This window comes from Peromyscus maniculatus, chromosome 1, assembly GCF_049852395.1.
Source record: "Peromyscus maniculatus bairdii isolate BWxNUB_F1_BW_parent chromosome 1, HU_Pman_BW_mat_3.1, whole genome shotgun sequence".
In the NCBI taxonomy this organism is placed as follows: Eukaryota; Metazoa; Chordata; class Mammalia; order Rodentia; family Cricetidae; genus Peromyscus; species Peromyscus maniculatus.
In genome coordinates, this window is record NC_134852.1 from 92,614,722 (window position 1) to 92,633,547 (window position 18,826).

An 18,826-nucleotide genomic window follows, 5' to 3' on the forward strand; every position below is an offset into this window, starting at 1 on the left:
CTCTTAATTCCATTTCCTTAAGGGATGGTTTCGTTTCCTCTTTAAGGGAGTTTTTAATTTCCTTAAGGGCCTCTATTATCTTAAAGTCATTTTTAGGATTGATTTCTTCTGCCTTGGTATGTTCAGGTCTTGCAGGTGTAGAATCACTAGGTTCTGATGGTGTCATATAGGTCTTTATGTTGTTGCCTGTATTTTAGCACTGGCATCTACCCATCTCTTCCTCTGCTGGGTGCAGGTGGTGTCTGTGTCTGAGGGTGCCTCTCTTATTCCAATTGATAGTCTTGGTCCACTGGGAGTACTTGGTCGAATCGGTGCTGGGCTGTTTCTCCAGGAGCAGTTTAGTCCAATTGGTGTTAGTGGGTTCTGTCTCAGGAAGCAGCTATTCCCAATTGGTGCAGGGTGCGCTTATGGCTCCGGTGTTTGTTGGGTTCACAGGGGCTGGTTTTTTTGGTGAGGGAGCAAGGAAAGGTAGCTGCCTGGTCCCTGGGGCTCCAATAGCTGTGGGGAGGGGCAATTGCCCCCAGGGCCTAGGGGCTAGAGACCTGGTCTGCCCATCCGGAGATGGGGCCTTCCTTGTTCCCCATTGGTGTAGGGTGGGCTTATGACTCTGGTAATCTGGTTCAGTGGCTGGATGGCTCCTTCTCTTGTGTTCTCAGGTCACACTCTGCTCGCTCCTCAGCTGATCTTGTTTCCTCAGACTGCAGGCTGCAGGCTTCTGAAACCTCTCCCGTATGGATCTTAGCTGAACAGGTTGATTAGTAGGGTAATCTCACCAACACCTCCAAGTTGTTGGGCTTTGCGCGATCAATGGGCAGCTGGGTCCCGGGTCGGCCTCGGTCAGGATGCTCGGGTCCGTTCTGGTCGCATCCCATGGTAATGGTTCCTTCCCCGAGTGCTGGAATTAAAGGCTGACTATATTCTCTTTTTTTAAAAAAATTCTGGCTTTAGCATCTATTTATGCTCACTCTTACCATGATGTCCCACTGTAACATGTCCCAGGAGGGTGGGATCCTTGGGTACCTGTCCTCACCATTCACTTTTCCAAAGAATCTCCCTTCAATATTAGGTCTAAAATTGTTACATTCATTCCTCTAATTCCTTTAGAGAAACAAAATTATCATAAAGCAAATCAGAAACTTTATCAGCGGTTCATAATTGAATATTGGTGTCCTAGTTAGGGTTTCTACTGCTGTGATGAAACACCATGACCAAAAGTAACTGGGGAAGTAACAGCTTATAAATCTGTCGTCCAGGGAAGTCAGGGCAGGAACGGAGGCAGGAGGTGATGCAAGAAGCCATGGAAGAGGACTGCTCACTGGCTTGCTCCCTCATAGCTTGCCTGGCCTGCTTTCTTATAGCACCCAGGACCACAATGGGCTGGGCCGTCTCACATCAATCACTAATTTAGACTTGCCAGGAGGAGGCATTTCTCAACTGGGAGTCCCTCTTCCCAAATGACCTGGCTTGTATAAGATTGACATAAAGCTAACCAATCAGCTTTTCATAGTTAAAATTATAGGTGAATTACCTAAGCATATTTTGTTACATTTTTTTTGGCTTGAGAAGAGAGATGAACAGGAGATACTTTATAGGAAGTATCTAGTTGTAGGGTTGTTGTTTTAGATATGGATCACACTGTCACCCAGGGGCTTAAGGTAGGAATCTCTTCAGCACATGGGATCTTAGATTCCAAAATCTGTCTCTTTTCCTAGGCTGAGCTTTGTCAGAACAGGAATCAAGTGTGTGTGTATGTATGTATGTATGTATGTATGTATGTATATACATATATATACACACGCGCGCGTATATATACGTATATGTATATATATTCTTCTAGAAGACTAGTACTGTGTGTCTGTACATAGATATACATATATATCCTTTGGGGAGGGGTATATAGTGCATGTCTGTCCATGTGGTGGAGGTGTATGTGAGTGCACATGTATGTAGAGGCCACAGGTTAACTTTAGGTATCTTCCTCCATGACCTTCTACCTAACTTTTTGATTATTGTATACATGTTGAGCAGTTCTCTTAAAGTTAAAACAATCTAACAAAAGACAGCACCACTGAGATTAGCTACATTTTCTTTCTTCTTTTCTATTTTTTCAGAATCTACAACTTAATGTCCTCAGCTGGGCACACCTTTAATCCCAGCACTCAGGAGGCAGAGGCAGGCAGATCTCTGAGTCTGAGGTCAGCTGGTCTACAGAGCAAGGTCCAGGACAGCCAGAGCTACACAGAGAAACCCTGTCTCAAAAAAAAAAAAAAAACACCAAGAAAAAAAGTTATACAGAGCAAGCAACAGACAGTCACCCTGAGATCAACCCACTTTCATTCTTTCCTATTCTCATTTTTCCTGGGGGCTTAAAGTGTGTGGTTGCAATTCCTCTTACTTAACTAATATTTATGTAATTTTAGAGTAGATATTTTACTTTTATCTGTGACACTAAGTGGAGAGAGAAAAATATAAGCAATTCTCTTTCTTACAGGTATCAGAAACTGATGTGCAATTTGGCCCGATGAGATTTCATCAAGACCAACTTCAGGTACTATGCTGAAATGATCACATTTCAAATTTCTTTAATGAGAGGATGCTTAAAGCTACACATTTAAGATATATGTTCTTCTATGTAGATACTAGCACTAGGTCACAGTTAAATTTCTTCCATTGGTAACAATGTTGTAACCCTTTCTTTAGGAATACATGCTGAGATTAAAGCTTAGGGTTGCAATAAAAGGGGGAGTCTATAACTGTGCATACACTCCCATGTGTATACACGCTGAGAGGAGGCACAACCATACACTCACATGTGTATACACGCTGAGAGGAGGTACAACCATATACTCCCATGTGTATACACGCTGAGAGGAGGTACAACCATACACTCCCATGTGTATACACGCTGAGAGGAGGTACAACCATACACTCCCATGTGTATACACGCTGAGAGGAGGCACAACCATACACTCCCATGTGTATACACGCTGAGAGGAGGCACAACCATACACTCCCATGTGTATACACGCTGAGAGGAGGCACAACCATACACTCCCATGTGTATACACGCTGAGAGGAGGCACAACCATACACTCCCATGTGTATACACGCTGAGAGGAGGCACAACCATACACTCACATGTGTATACACGCTGAGAGGAGGTACAACCATACACTCCCATGTGTATACACGCTGAGAGGAGGCACAACCATACACTCACATGTGTATACACGCTGAGAGGAGGTACAACCATACACTCCCATGTGTATACACGCTGAGAGGAGGTACAACCATACACTCCCATGTGTATACACGCTGAGAGGAGGTACAACCATACACTCCCATGTGTATACACGCTGAGAGGAGGTACAACCATACACTCCCATGTGTATACACGCTGAGAGGAGGCACAACCATACACTCCCATGTGTATACACGCTGAGAGGAGGCACAACCATACACTCCCATGTGTATACACGCTGAGAGGAGGCACAATCATACACTCACGTGTGTATACAGGCTGAGAGGAGGCACAACCATACACTCCCATGTGTATACATACTGAGAGGAGGCACAACCATACACTCATGTGTGTATACATGCTGTGGAGGCACAACCATACACTCACATGTGTATACATGCTGAGAGGAGGCACAACCATACACTCACGTGTGTATACACGCTGAGGAGGCACAACCGAAGAGGCAAAGGGCGGATTAGTCTAGAGGAAGAATTTTTAAGGCATTGTCATTCACAACTTCTCTGTAAGTTTGAAGTTAGAAACATAGCCTTTTCCGTTACACCCAGTTTGTTTTTATTTGGGGATAACGCCTTATGTAGCCCATGTTGGCATCAGGGCTAGAGAGATGGCTTAGTGGTTAAGAGCACCTGTTGCTCTTGCAGATGTCCTGGGTTCAGTTCCAAGTGCTCACATGATAGCTTACAACTGTCTGTAACTCCAGTGCCAAGGGATCTGACACTCTTTTCTGGGACTCTGGGGACACTTTACACATGTAGTGCACATATATACATGCAGGCAAAACACCTGTACCCATAAAATAAAAATAAATAAATCTTTTTAAAGTGACAAAAATGTAGCCAAGTTATTTGAAGCTTCCTGCCCATGAACTATGTTTGCTATTGTGTTTTAACCCTGTGACCGAGGCAGACAGAGGTGTGTGTTCATGGTTCTTTGCATTTATGGTATTTGAACAGTTGGGCAGGCTTTCAAGGAGGTGAAGGATTTCTTTCAGTTTTGTAGCCAACCTCTGTCTACCAGGCTGCTTGTTACCACACAGCCTCTGTAGCCTCTTGAGTTTAGCTCTGAACGGGTGAAGCAGAGATGCTTTGAACCGGATTTATTGAGAGATGTGGTTGAATAGGGAGGAGGCAGAAGATTAAGGATTTATGTGGTACAGGCCAGGCATGAAGTTATTGGCCTGGCATTGGCGCAGATGCTACCTATGTTGCCTGGGCTCTGTGCTCCTGTCACTTACCCAGCAGGCTTTAAAATATAACATTGTAGTCTTCCAATCTTCTCCCTCATATTCAGAATGACTTTTATAACTTGGAGGCATTACATAAAATTTGAGTCAAAGCATGTCAAGTACATCATTTAAGGATTATGTGTCTCAAGTTTCACTAAATGCTAGCATTTGCCATCTGAGGCATTTCACTAGAATACCAGCATTGCTATACTGTGTTAACTTTCTGTTTGCTAACATCAGTAATTGTGTGTTTTGATTCTATTTTAAAATACAATGTTCTGTCAAGTCTATATTGAGTCCTATCAGTGGGGTTATCAGCAAAAGAAGTAAGCGTATGTCCCAAGCACTTGGACATCCAGATTAGAAAGTAGCATTGACTTTTGGACAGTGAATGCTAATATCCCTGAGTTATATATAAGAAAAGAATTTGTATTTACAGATGTTACATTCACATCTTATGCTTTCACCTAAACATTTGAGAATTTTCTGTGGCTTATTTAAAAATGACAATTATAACAAGATTTTTAAAAATGTGTTTGTCCTCTTTTGATCTAGGTACTTTTAGTGTTTACCAAAGAAGATAACCAGTGTAATGGATTCCACAGGGCATGTGAAAAGGCTGGGTTTAAGTGTACAGTCACCAAGGAGGTGCAGGCTGTCCTTACCTGTTTCCTGGAAAAAATCCATGACATCATTATCATAGACCATCGAAATCCCCAGAAGCTGGATGCAGAGGCACTGTGCAGGTAAGCCAGAGACCCGGCCTACAGAGTCCCATTGGCCTTTGTGATAACAAATGCAGCCTGTAAACACATTAAGTTAAATTCAATCTCAATTTCCTTATATACAAAATAAACAAGGCACTATAACCCCATTGTTTCCAGGACTAATCTTTATTTCTTGTTTGTCTTGCTTGCTTTATTTAAAACAGTAAGAAATTGTCTAGCATGCACAAAGCCCTGGGCTCACTCTCAAACACCACATACAAAAAAATCAACACAAAAAAAAGTACTAAGGAAATATAAATAACAATCATTAGGATTAACAACCATTAACATTTAATTAATCCCAACTATCATTTGCATATTCCTGAAACAAGAATGGTTATAATTTCCTATATTTAAAAAAATCCTTTTGTGTCTTCATGTGGATGTGTGCCCACATGTAGAATCCAGAGGTCAACATAGGTGTCCTCTTCAATCATTCTCCAGGTTTTTTGTTCATTCGTTTGTTTGTTTTGAGACAGGATCTCTCATTGGGCCTGACCCTCATCTTTTCAGCTAGGCTGGCAGGCCAATAAGTTCTAGGGATCTGCCTGTTTGCACTTTCCCCAAGCCCTGGGCTTATCAGTGCATGCTACTGTGCCAGGATTTTACTTGGGCAGTGGGGATTCGAACTTGTATGACAAGGCCTCTCGGAACCGACTCTTCCTAACTGGTAGCTCTTGTGTGACTCCAGAATTGAACAGTACACAGGAGACGTGGCTGGCCAGTGAAGAACAGACTTTACAAATGCAGTTCCTGATAGTCTTTCCCTGATAGACCCTGGCCAAGAGGCTCCAGTCTTTTCTTTGTTAACTCCTGCCTACCACTTCATCTTCATCTTGTGGGGTGAGAGTTTGGGGCGGGGTGGGTCTTGGTGTCATCCCTAGTGAGTTTTCTAGAGGCAAGAGTAGGCCCTGCTTATTTTTCAGGCCAGCTTTATCTTGCTCTCAGCCTTTATCTGGTTTGTCTCTTAAGATCATCTCTACAAAGGCATCTGCCCAGTGTGAATTGTTTCATCGAGAAATGTCTCCAGCATCTCATTCCTTAACTGACTTGACTTGCTCTTGGTCGACCTGTGCAGCCCATGAGACCTTAGCCCTGACAGAGCACTGTCTTCCCTTTATCCTCCTTTTAGGGGACGCCTAAGCAATACCAGCCTGTGGAATGCTTTTCATCTGTTGCTGACCTGTCCAAATTATTCGGCTGTAGCTCTTTACTGGGCATGTGGAACTCCTTGTACTCCTGTGAAATACCTTCTTGAAGGTCAAATACTTTGTCTGTTGCACTTCCAAATACTCCTGTTTCAGAGCCTTATTTTGCAAGTCTCAGTTTAAGATACCACGTGTGATACTATAGCTGTATGAATGAACAAAACCTGTGTCTTGCCTCTAGGGAACATGATGATCTAGTTGCAGTGTGGTGGCCAACTTCAGCTTGTCAGCCAGACTGGATTAAGACATGCTGAAGGCATTAGTGAGGTTCCAGGCCGTGGGCTGGGGTCCTGGACTAGAGAAAAAGGGAAAAAGAGAGAGCACTGATCTCCAGAGCTCCTCCTCCTCCCTCTACTCCTGCTCTGCTGTGAGGAAGTTCCCTTTACCAGGCTGTGCGCTGCTCCTCCCCAGCCTTCCCCACCAGGATGGACGGTATCTTCTGAACTGTGAGCAAAAACGAACTTGTCAGCAACTGCTTAAGTTGCTGATCAGTTCAGCACAAGAAAAGTAACTAACACATAGAATATCTTTGTTTCATATGGCTATGACATAAAGCTTGAGACTAGGTAATTTATGAAGAACAGAAATTAGAGGCCGGAAAGATGGCTCTGTGGCTAAGAGCGCCTACTGCTCTTCCAGAGTGTCCGGATCCAGTTCAGGTACCCGTGTCAGGTGGCTCACACTGCCTGTAACTTTTGAGACTGTGTCTCACTATGTAGCACCGGCTGTCCTGGAACTTGCTATGTAGACCAGAGTGAGTTCAAACTCACATAGTGGCCTTGAGCTCACATTGATCTGCCTGTCTCCACCTCCCAAGTGCTGGAAGTGAGGGCATATGTCACCATACCCCGCTGACTCCCTGGAACTTTAGCTGGGCGATGGGGTTAAGGGTCCCAACCCCTCTTCGGGCCTCTACTCTCACCCACATACACGTGGCACACACCCACAAGACATATCCGTGTATATAAATAAATATTAACGTGAAGAACAAAAATTGATTTCCTCATAGTTCTTGAGACAGAAAACGAAGCTGAAAGTGCTGGCCGCGTCAGTGGTCCGGCTGCATCCTCTGGAATGATGGATGACTGTGTGACATCTCCTTGATCAGTGCCTTACTCTCAGTCACTGGAGAGCAGCCCGCATGGCCTCAGTTCTTAAGGCCCGACTTGATGCTGTCCCATTGGCACACACAAACTGTGCAGGGCACGTGGTCAGGCCAATGCAGACAGGTAGGTTCGCTCACAAGAAGAGATTTATAAGGAAAGGGGCGCTTCAGAGAAGACATTTGAGTCGAAGAGTGAGGGATGGGCAGAAGTTTTGAAAAGAATAAAGGAGAGAGAGGGCGGCATGAGTAGGAGCGGCAGGCTGTGCAGGCTCCTTCCTCTGCTCAGGGTTCATGGCTGTTGGTCAGACAGTTGAGTGTGTGGCGCAGGGGAGGCCGGGACAGCAGACAAGAGCCAGATACAAGGGCCTAGTGTGCTTCGCCAGTCTTTTGACTACTCTGGGTAGTTAAGACGCTGATACTCTGGCGTGGCGGCACAAGCCTCTCTCTAATCCTCCATCTAAGAGATAGAGGCAGACAGTAAGAATTTTGAGGGCGTCTAAGTAAGCTACAGAGTGAGCCTCTGTCTCCGCTGCATCTCAGGGACCAGTCAAGAGCTGTTCCTGCTGTGCCCGGCATATAGCAGCTGAAGTACCAGTGAGGAAGGGGGTGAGCAGGCTGGTTCAGCCCCACTCCCATCTGCTAAGCCTGGGATGCTGAGCTGTACTTATCATAGAAACATATGGCTGCCGGGCGGTGGTGGCGCACGCCTTTAATCCCAGCACTCGGGAGGCAGAGCCAGGTGGATCTCTGTGAGTTTGAGGCCAGCCTGGTCTACCAAGTGAGTTCCAGGAAAGGCGAAAAGCTACACAGAGAAACCCTGTCTCGAAAAACCAAAACAACAACAACAACAACAACAAAAAACATATGGCTTTGCCCTGGTGAGTGGCCAGGCTTCTGTGAGCTCTCCAGGGACTCGTGTTCCAGCTTCTGATGCCCTTTTGGTCTTTGCATTCTACATCTGCTTAGAAACCCAAGACAGGCTGGCCAGCTGTGGTTTTTTCCCACCATGTAGCAGGGAGGGACTGAAGGAATCCAAGAATATAAGCAGACTGAAAACAGTACTTCACTTTGTGCAGTTGAGGAACAGCAAACCATGATCCTCAGGTGGGGTTTGAGAGCCGGAAAGAGCAGACCATGCCCCCTCTGCAGCAGACACACTCTGCTGCTGACAGCGCTTCCCAAGCCTCAGTTGTACCTGTTGTGGCCTGACTTACAACTCAGACCCGAGATAAAGATGGCTCTGACATCTGGGGTCCAGTGACGCTAAGAAAACTGATAGTGCCCAGTGTTGGCGGTAGTGGCGCACGCCTTTAATCCCAGCACTCGGGAGGCAGAGGCAGGTGGATTTCTGTGAGCTCAAGGCCAGCCTGGGCTACAGAGTGAGTTCCAGGACAGGCTCCAAAGCTACACAGAGAAACCCTGTCTCGAAAAACAAAAAAAAAAGAAAAAAAGAAAAAAAGAAAAAAAAGAAAGAACGAAAGAAAGAAAGAAAGAAAAGAAAGAAAACTGATGACTGTGTCAGCAGCCTGGCAGAGGTCACTTCCATTCAAGGGTGAGTGACAGGGTAGAGAAGGTGTGTGTGTGTGTGTCAGGGTGGGGGGTGAGAGCTGCCTAAACATAATGACAGGGAAACAATAGCACTAATGACTAAGAAAAAGTGTGTGTGTGTGTGTGTGTGTGTGTGTGTGTGTGTGTGTGTGTGTGAGTGATGCGTAGACATGCTTATACGTGTAGGGGTGTGCATGCACGTAGAGGCTGGAGTTTGACGTGAGGGCCGTACTTGGTCAGTCTTCACCTTACTTTTTAAGGCGGTCTCTCACTGATCCTACAGCTTATCCATTAGACTAGACCTGCTGGCCATGGAACTCCAGAGCCCTCCGGCCCCAAGTGCTGGAGCCACAGACAGGCACTCCTGGCTTTTACATGGGTGCTGAAGATCTGAGGCTGGCACTTGGCCAACTGAGCCGTCTCCCTAGCTCTGACTGTTCTCTTGTGAGAGAGTGCAGAAGAGTTTAGAAGATGGACGTTTGGTGTGCTAGAAGAGGTGAGAAATACTCCTTGGTGCCCCAGGAACATAGCTGCATAACGGAAGGGAAGATCTCATGGAGGAAGCTAGAGGAAAGCCCCGGGTAGAACCGGACATGCTCTAGTAGATTAAGGTTCCCATGGATGCAGAAGTGAGACGAGCTGAGGATGAGAACGTGGCTCAGCGGGTACAGAGCTTCCTGTGCAAGCATGAGAACAGAGTTTAGATCCCCAGAACATGCCGGGTGTGCATGACCCACCTATAATTTCAGCCACAGAGGCTAAGATGTGCCCTCTGAACAAGCTGGTTATCTAGGTGGGCTGAGGCAGTAAGCTCCAGGTCCAACTGAGAGACAGTGCCTCAGTGAATACGGTGGGGAGGGATTGAGGATGACTCCCAGCATCATACCCCCCACCCCTGCCCACGAACGCAGATACACGTTCCTCCCCTCAGAAAAGGTAGAACTGAGCGTGTCATACAATCTCTTGATTCGCCTTGGTCTGAAGAGCCTTTTTACCACTGTTTTCCCTTCTTGTCAGTCTGGAACTCGCCCGTGGCAGAGGGCATAGCAAAGCAGACTAGACCTGTGTGCAGCTCTTTACAGGGCTCTGTTAGGTCTCACAGCGGGCCTTCACCAGCCCTCGTTTGTCAGGGTTGCCGTGGAGACCATCATCAAATCATTCCGAGTTGTCTCAGTGGTCGTTTCCCTGCTATACATTTCTGGTTCTTTACCTAATAACAAGTCCTCTGATGTTTAACAGGGCATGTAGCCATCTAAAAAGTGCATCGCATTCTTTAGCTTTTCTTGCGGCTATCCATTGGAAATGATGCGTTTCCTGGAATGTATCCTTGATGGGAGGGAGCATGGTGTTTTTCCTCATGTCTAGAATGTGTACATCATGGCTCATATTCAGATAACCTTAGACCACAAAGAAGATCTTGTTTAGACAATAATAGGGAAATACTCAGTGAAAAATTCAGGTTCCTGGTCCTGCAGAGTGCTATGGCAGCTCTGAACTGTCCCTCTGCTTATCTTTCATATTTTATCGTGTGTGTGTGTGTGTGTGTGTGTGTGTGTGTGTGTGTGTGTGTGTGTGTGTGTGTGTGTGTATTTGGAGACAGGGTCTCTCTCCATAGCCCAGGCTGTACTGGAACTTGCTATGTAGACCAGGCTGGCTTTGAACTCACAGAGGTCCACCTGCCTCTGCCCCTCTGCCCCTGCCCCATGCTTGGATTAAAGCTATGAGCCCTCATGCCTAGTAGGAACATATATATATATATATATATGTACTTAAACCACTGTTTTGGGGTTTGTATCGTGTAGTCGAAGGCAGTGCACTTCTGAGAGCCCGGTTTGCTTGGTCTTTATAGTCACATGACTTTGAAATCTGTCTTCCTAATGTTCATATGCACATTTTGACTGTGCCAAGTCATTTCTTCCCTAGTTCCACGAATTCTAAAGCAAGGACATTAGTTCTTAAGGCTATTGTGTCTCATGCTAGGTTCTGTTTCTGGCCATTTGCTCCTTTCCACTAGAGAAAGTCAGGTGTATACTTCTGTCTGTCTGTAGTAGAGTTTAGTACTGCTTTGATCTCTCTTCTGCCTCTTCCTCTGCCTCTGCCCCTCTTTGTTTCCTCCAGCAGTGGGCAGCTCACCCAGAGCCCCTCCCTGATAATCGTTTGCACGGTTGCCCACCTGCCACTCTATTACTGCTAAAATACTAAGAACTTAGTTGAAGTGGCTGGCTGGAGCCTTAAGCACCCTTTCTTCATTCTCCATCCCTTTCACAAGGAAGGACATGATGGAAACACATGCGAACAGATTCAGTGACCTTAAAGTCACAGGAGCAGCATTCACAAGTCCATGTTCCTTCTTCATCTGAGATTAGAATCAGCGCTAGTAGTATTACCAGGAGCGCACTGGCTTTGTGCAGATGAGGGCCTGCTGTACCATGACCCTTCTAGGCCTGAGTGACCCTCCCCTGGCCTTTCTCTCCAGAAACTGAGTCTGTTCTTCTCTGGGCAGGAAGACCAGAGTTGGACACCTAGCCAGTATGCCCTACCATGACCTGTTTGGGAAGTCTTTTCCAGTAGAGTTCTGCGGCGCCTTTAGGTTGGCTCCTGTGGGGAAGGAGGGCAGGTGAGAGCTAGAGTCCAGTGGACGCTGGGAAAACAGGACTGTTGAGAAAGGAGGGGCGGGTGAGCTGTGTGCCCAGGAGAGAGATTAGCTGGGCCCCAGAGCTGCTTCTCATTCCTGAGCAGCTCTCTTTGAGGACCACTGTCTGTCTGTCTGTCTGTCTTTAGACTCAGCCTTCCTCAGCCTCAGACCCACAGAACCTGCAGTCTGCATGCCCCAAGGTAAGGGTGAGGAGAGGGTAAAGGCTTTGCCCGGTCTGTGATCACATTCATGCTCCGAGGGCAGTAGTGATGGTGTTTTAGTCTCATTTCTGTTGCTGTGATATAATATCCTGAAGAAAGTTTATTTTAATTAATAATCCCATGTTATGGTCTGTCATTGCGGGGAAGTCAAGGTGACAGGAACTTGAGACAGCTAGATACAGTACACCCGCAGTCAGAAGCAGAGAAAATTAGTGCATACATGCGTGCTCACTTGCTTGCATTGTGCTCAGCACAGTTTCTCCACTCTTAACACAGTTTAGGACCTCCTGCCTAGGGAATGGTGCTACTCACAGTGGGCTGGGTCTTCCACATCAGCTAACTTACAAAGACAACCCTACAGACATGTCTGTAGGCCAATGGGTGCAAAAAATCCCTCATTGAGACTCTCTTTCCAGGACATTATGGGTTATGTCAAGTTGACACATAAAGTGAATCATCACCAGTAGGTAATTGGGACAGAATCCACATGGATATATAAGTATCTTAAAGTAGTTACTCTCTGGCTTTTTACAGAAAAGTCGCCAGGACTAGGGTACCCCCTGTATATTATAACTCTCTCATAGACATCTAGAGTAGTTGTGTTATGTACCATCTCTGGGGGAATTGGGAGGTAGCCACCCAAATCATTTTTGTGTTCTGTGATTCAGAAGTAGCTATGTTTTTTTTTTTGTTGTTGTTGTTTTTAACTAATAGAGAGGAGGTAATGTAGTCAGCCTTGGCGGGTTTCTGTCCCATCCTGAACATGTCCTCCAAGAGGCCAGCATAGTTCTCCCTTGACTAGGACAGCCTGCATATGGCCCTGTCTACTTCTTCCTCCAGTGGCTGGTTCTTTTTAGACAGCTCTACCTTCTTCTCATGGAAGATGAGTTCAGAGCTGTTGTATGCCTCCAGCAGAGAGTTCCTTTCCTCTCTCCTCTGCATCTCATGGATGTCTCCCCTGATCTCTTGGCTATATTGTCCTCACTCATGGTCCATATAGCTGCTTCCCCTGAGGGTTGTGTTCCTGGTTGGGTGGAGACCCTCACACTCCTTGGGTGACATCAGGGGGGCAGTGTCATCTACTTGTGTCCACCAAGCCGCCGTCTTAATCTTTGGTCACAGGTGCTGACTCTCTTCATCGTGACTGACAACAGTATCTTGTATTTCCTAGTCTTAGTTTGTTGTGTGTGATTTTTGCCTCCATTTTATCTCAGAATTCTTTACTCTTAAGCTGCTGCTTAAAATACAGTGACAAGCTGGCTCCTGGCCGCCCTGACCCCCACTGTCTGCATAGGCAGGAGCCTGGAGTGCATGGGTGTGTGCATCTCCTTCCGCAGGAGGTGACTGTGGCCCCTTTCACACAAGCACAGTGTAGGGGAGCTCGCTCCCCACACTAACCTCGGCAAACGCACCAAGTGCAGCACCTTAGCTGTTTGGTTTGCACGTGGTAATTGTCATGGTTGTCACAGTCCACTAATGAGGAGTTTATCACCCAGGGAAGAGCAGGTCGCCAAGAAGGTGAATCCAGAGTATGAAAGGAGTTCCTCCCCTCTCGTTTCCCTCCGCAATTGTAACTGTACAACTAAAACTATGAAAGTATATCTATTTTTAAGAAATGTTCATATTCAAAAGTATTTTATAAATTATAAAATATTTTATATTTATTATTTAAATTTTTGTTTTTTTAAGGTCTATCAGATCATCAAAACTCTCAGAAAACACAGTTATTGTTGGTGTAGTACGCAGGTAAACTTTTTTTTTCATATTGAAACTCAGATGTCGATGTAATGTTCTTATCAGATGGTAAAGTAAGGGCTTGCCTGTGACAGACCCCCTTTGAAGTCTGGTCTTCTTTACTCCTTAACATTTTGTTTTTCTTCTTTGCTTGAAGAAGCGAGGGAGCTCCGCTCCTGGGTGTAGTTTTCTGACTCTGAACTGCCCTTACAAGCAAACTGTAATACAATTCCATTCTCTTAAGGGTGAAGGTTTTTCAGATGTGTCTTCCTAGGGCCTTTAATTTAGGAATTTTTAAGGATCTGGGTGACATACACATGCAGGGCATCTTCTTCTCAAGTTAGAGCAAGGAGAAGAGCAAGTCCTTAAATAAAGACTATTTATAATCAGTAGAGACAGAAATGCTTCTGCGCCCTTTTATCCTCTAGAAGTGGAAAATACATAATAGTTCAAGTATATACACTTTTATATATTAAATAGATTCCTGGGCACTGTTCAGTTGTTAATATAACCTTTGTATTTAAAGTATTTAAATACCTGGTGCAGTGCCAAGTGCCTGTAGTCCAGTATTCAGGAGGTCCAGGAAAAAGGATGGATGCCTTGAGTCTAGGAGTTTGAGGCCAGCCTGAGTAACACAGCAAGCCCTGTCCTCCCAAAGAAATTATAATAATACCTGTCCAGAAGACTAAAGATGAACTTGAAACAGCAAAGGCTTTTCAGTTCCATACACAAATATCTGACTCACATGGAGGTACTTGTGTGACTGTTGAAGATTGTATAAACTAGTGAACACTACCTAACCCTTACCATCTTCCTTTGAAGGGGGGACAAAGAGGAGGTGTCTTTAATGCCCTTCATTGCTGCTGGCTTCACAAGGGTATGTACCTACTTCTCAGTTGTACAGGAAAAATTCAGTATGGGAAACTTTTACCTCAATTTGGTGTCCAGCAAAATTTTTAAATTATTTTGAAGAAAAAAAATGTTCCTGTTCTGTGCTGGTTTGTTTTGGCTTTGTAATCTGCTAATCTGCAACACTTCACATCCTTAGTCTCAAAACTATGCCTGCCCAAAGCCTCCAAATAGAATAAAGTGCCATATGCTGGCATGCTCATTTACAAGTTCTATTAAGAATGTGTTTTTACAGTGCTTTCACGTGTACTTGAAATTTCTGAAGTTAGTTCAGTGATTCTGGAAATGGGGAAACCACACACTGGCTCCTCTTCCTCTGCTTCCACCTTTAATCTGTTGGTTTCTCTTAAACCAAAAGGCTTCTTGGGATTTTAGTGAGCTGATTGTAGATGAGGTCACAGGCGTTGGGGACATAGTTGAGTGGAAGGCCCTGGGTTTGATTTCCAGCACCGAAACACAAACAAAATCAAAAGGCATTTGAGGGAATAGATGGTGTAGGTGTAGGTAGAGGTGCATACCTATAATACCAGCACACTGAAGGTGAAAATAATTTGGTAGATACATAAAATTTTTATCCAGTGAAAAATCTGGCTACATGGGAGGCTATTTATTGAAGTGGATAAAAAGACATGATTCCTTATCCCAAGATCTCAGTTGCAGAGCAGTCAGTGATCCTTGTCTGTCTCAGGGCCTCCACCCCATCTGATGGAGTGGTGTGAACACTGTACCCAGAGATCTCTCCTTGCTGTCCCTGGAGACTCAGCAGTAGGCAACTATGTGCAGCCATCTTGAGTGTCTCCTGGAGTCCTGGCTGCTCTGGGCAGATGGTCCAGTGCTCTGCATCTCTGTCAGGAGGTGAGAGCTGGAAAGTCATCTTTGACCTCTGGGTGAGAAGGGCTTGGCCTTTCAGCCTGCAGACCCATCATGCCCCGGCCTCAGTCCTTGCCTCTTCCCTGCTGGGCTTGCACCAACTTTGCTTTTTTAAAGTTTATATATATATGTGTGTGTGTGTGTGTGTGTGTGTGTGTGTGTGTGTGTGTGTGTGTGTGTGTGTGTGTATTCTGGTTGTGAGCCTTACCTTTAACGGCTGAGCCATCTCTCCAGCCCTAAAGTTTTTTTTTTTTTTTTTTTTTGGAGCTGAGGACCAAACCCAGGGCCTTGCGCTTGCTAGGCAAGTGCTCTATGTTTGTTTGTTTGAATCTATGTGTCATGGGTGTTTTTGTCTGCATGTGTGTCTGTGCACATCGTATACATACTTGGTGCCAGCAGAACAGAAAGAGGTGCCAGACTCCCCTGGAACTAACTAGACTTAGAGATGGTTGTTAGCTCCCATATAGTAGTTGGGAATCAACAATGGGTCTTCTGGAAGCTCAGCCAGTGCTCTTATCCATGGAGCCAGCTCTCTAGCCCCACTGCCTGACCTTTCCATTCCTACAACAGTTTGTAGACAGAGTGCTTCCTCCTGCCATCTCTGTCCTTATGGAGGTCTGTAGTGGGTAGGAACAGCATTACTTCTCTTGTTTATAAGCAAGGAGGCAAGCTCAGGAAGTGTCTGGTTAGGATCATACAGCTTTTAAAGCTTGAACCTGGCATGTCCACATGAACCTAGAGTGCTTGTCACTCAGACAAGACACTGATCATGGACATCTGCCATCACCTTGGTAGCAGAGGGGCCTCCTCAAACAGCCCATGTCCCATATTGGTCTGGCTGGGTTTGGTAGACAGTGTTTTGCTGAGGCTCTGCCTCCTAGACCTCAGTTTCCTCCTCAGTCAGAGTTACTGTACATTTACTGTGCAGATAAGAGCAAAGGACTCTTTTTAGAAACAGGAGCGAGTCAATGTGCATAAGTGTTTTCTGTCAGAATGAAGCTCAGTTGGACCTCTAGCAATGAGTCCTCCGTTAGCCAGTTCCGTATCAGTAGACTTTCTGTTGCAGACCTATAGTTTTCAGGAAAGAACGCTCCCCATGTGAACATGTGTAGACCTTTCTTGTTATTGTTCCCAATATAGTACAACAGCTGTTTGCACAGCATTTACCCGTGTTCGGCAGCGTAAGTGTTCTAGAGGTCACTAAAGTATACAGGAAGATAGCATCATTTAGATGTAAACACCATGGCATTTTATATAAGGGAGTTGTGCATCTCTGAGGATACCCTGAGATGACTATGTGACAACGCAGTGACTTCTAAGTTACCATCATGAAATGTATTCTTCGGGGGTAGAATTGATCCGTTTTTCATGTAACTCTGCCCTTTGCTCTGTTGTGGGACATTCCCATGATGTAAAGGTTGTCATACAGAACGCTTCGTGTCCACAGCAGTGGGAGGCACTGGGCAGACCCGTGCCTTCTGCTCGCTTGCTTGCAGAATGATCACCAGGCAGCTCTTGGCAGTTAGTGAAAACGTTTCCCAAGGAGGCACTCCCTCCCTCTCTGAACCACAGCCATGACAAGTGCAAGAGGATTATTTCAGAATCTACTTGGAAACCCAGTATAAACTTGCTACACGTCTCATGTCAGCTTTATAAGTGACTAGGAGATAAGCAGAGAACCCTTGTGTTTCTATTTTTAAAGTTAATTTGGTACATTTAAATTTTGTCTCTCATCTTCTGTTGTACATTAATGATTACAAAGTAAGTTTCAGTTGTCTAAATGAAAGGTTTGTTTAGAATTTCTTTGGGGGCATGCATCAAAGGTGCTTCTTTTTCTGTTCATAGAGGTATATAGAGAACCCCAACGTCATGGCCTGTTACAATGAACTGCTGCAGTTGGCATTTGGAGAGGTGCGATCACAAATGAAACTCAGGTAATTCTGTCCACTAAAATGCCCTCCAGACCCCAGGGAGAACTTGCAAGCAAACAGCTTTTGGCTGTGACTGATACCAGTTAAAGCAGGGGAGGTGTGAGTCGGCAGTCAGGAAAGTGCTTGCCATGTGCAGAGCCCCAGCAGCCACATGAAAGGACATGGTTCAAAAAATCACTTAAAATTATTTTCTATAAAGAGTGGCTGGGTCTTGAGGGAACTACAACCTTCTAGTCCCTGACAGAACATTCCCAGGAAAGTACATTTATGGTGATGGTTATACAGGAACCAGCTCTCCCGGTAGATGGTTCAGTTCTTTCTGTTCTGTGAAATGCTGGGCATGTGGTGAAGGAAACCAGTATCTGTCCTGAAGCGTATCTTCGTTCTGAAATGAAGCACAGTCAAGGAAATACATTTGTGACTGTTGGCTGCACACAGCATTCAGACACGGGGAACTGAGTCTGAGGCGTTTCTTATAAAGTGGGTGACAGGATTTACCGGTACCAGTTTTAAAAGAAATGAGAACAAGGTCTCCTTTGAGCACCATAAAATGAAACAAAATTTAAAACCCCTCACATAGCTTGACATTGGCTTCTGTTCTGTTTTACCCCTTCAAGAACTGCAGACCGCACCCCCACTCTCTGTTTAGGAATGAGGGCACTCACTCGGGTGCATGGGTCTTTCTGTAAGTGTGTGTGTGTTTCTGCTGGGTGTGCCTGTAATCCCAGCACTGAAGAGACACAAGGCTCCCTGAGGCTTGCTGACCAGAAGTCTAGCCACGTCAGTGAGTTCCAGGTTCAGTGAGAGCCCCTGACTCAAAACACACCATGGAGAACAGTCGAGGAAGTAGCAGTGTGGACTCTGGCCTCTAGGCATACATTTTATTTTAAAGATGTGATGGATGCGAGGCTGCCAGTGCTTCTCAGGCAAACTGTAGCTAGTCTTTCTCTGTCCTGCCAGCCAGCTCCCAAACAAATGACACAGAGACTTATTCATTATGAAACCTCGGTCAGTAGCTTAGGTTTCTTCCTAACTAGCTCTTATAACTTACATTAACCCATATTTTTATTAATCTATGTTCTACCACGTGGCTTTTACCTCCATCCCATTTTGTGTGTCTGACTTGTTCTGTGTCTGTCTGGCTTCTCCACCCTTCTTCTTCCCAGCATTCTCTCTGCTCCCCAAATCCTGCCAGCTGCTGGCTGTTTAGCTCATTATTAAACCAATCACTGTGACTGTCTTCCCACAGTGTAAAGGAGTACTCCACAGCAGCAGGCTAATGAGTGGTCATGTGACTGACTGGAGTTTGAAAGCCTCCTGTTTAAACAGCAGGCCTCAAAGCAGTAGTAAATGAGAAAACAATAAGCTACAAAATCACACATACTGAATTTTCTGGTTTGTGTTCTAAGGG

The 18,826-nt window shown here is 45.4% G+C and overlaps 1 protein-coding gene across 2 annotated transcripts in view; it reads left to right on the plus strand.

Moving 5' to 3' along the window:
• The window catches only part of Pde8a (phosphodiesterase 8A), a 130,587-nt gene that overhangs the window by 71,924 nt on the left and 39,837 nt on the right, over positions 1-18,826 (plus strand). For both annotated transcript variants that reach the window (XM_006969981.3, XM_076546029.1), the window contains exons 2-6: positions 2,492-2,548; positions 5,043-5,233; positions 13,661-13,717; positions 14,528-14,582; positions 17,330-17,418. In XM_006969981.3, coding sequence (XP_006970043.1) covers positions 2,492-2,548; positions 5,043-5,233; positions 13,661-13,717; positions 14,528-14,582; positions 17,330-17,418 — 449 coding nt within the window. The remainder of the gene's footprint in view (positions 1-2,491; positions 2,549-5,042; positions 5,234-13,660; positions 13,718-14,527; positions 14,583-17,329; positions 17,419-18,826) is intronic.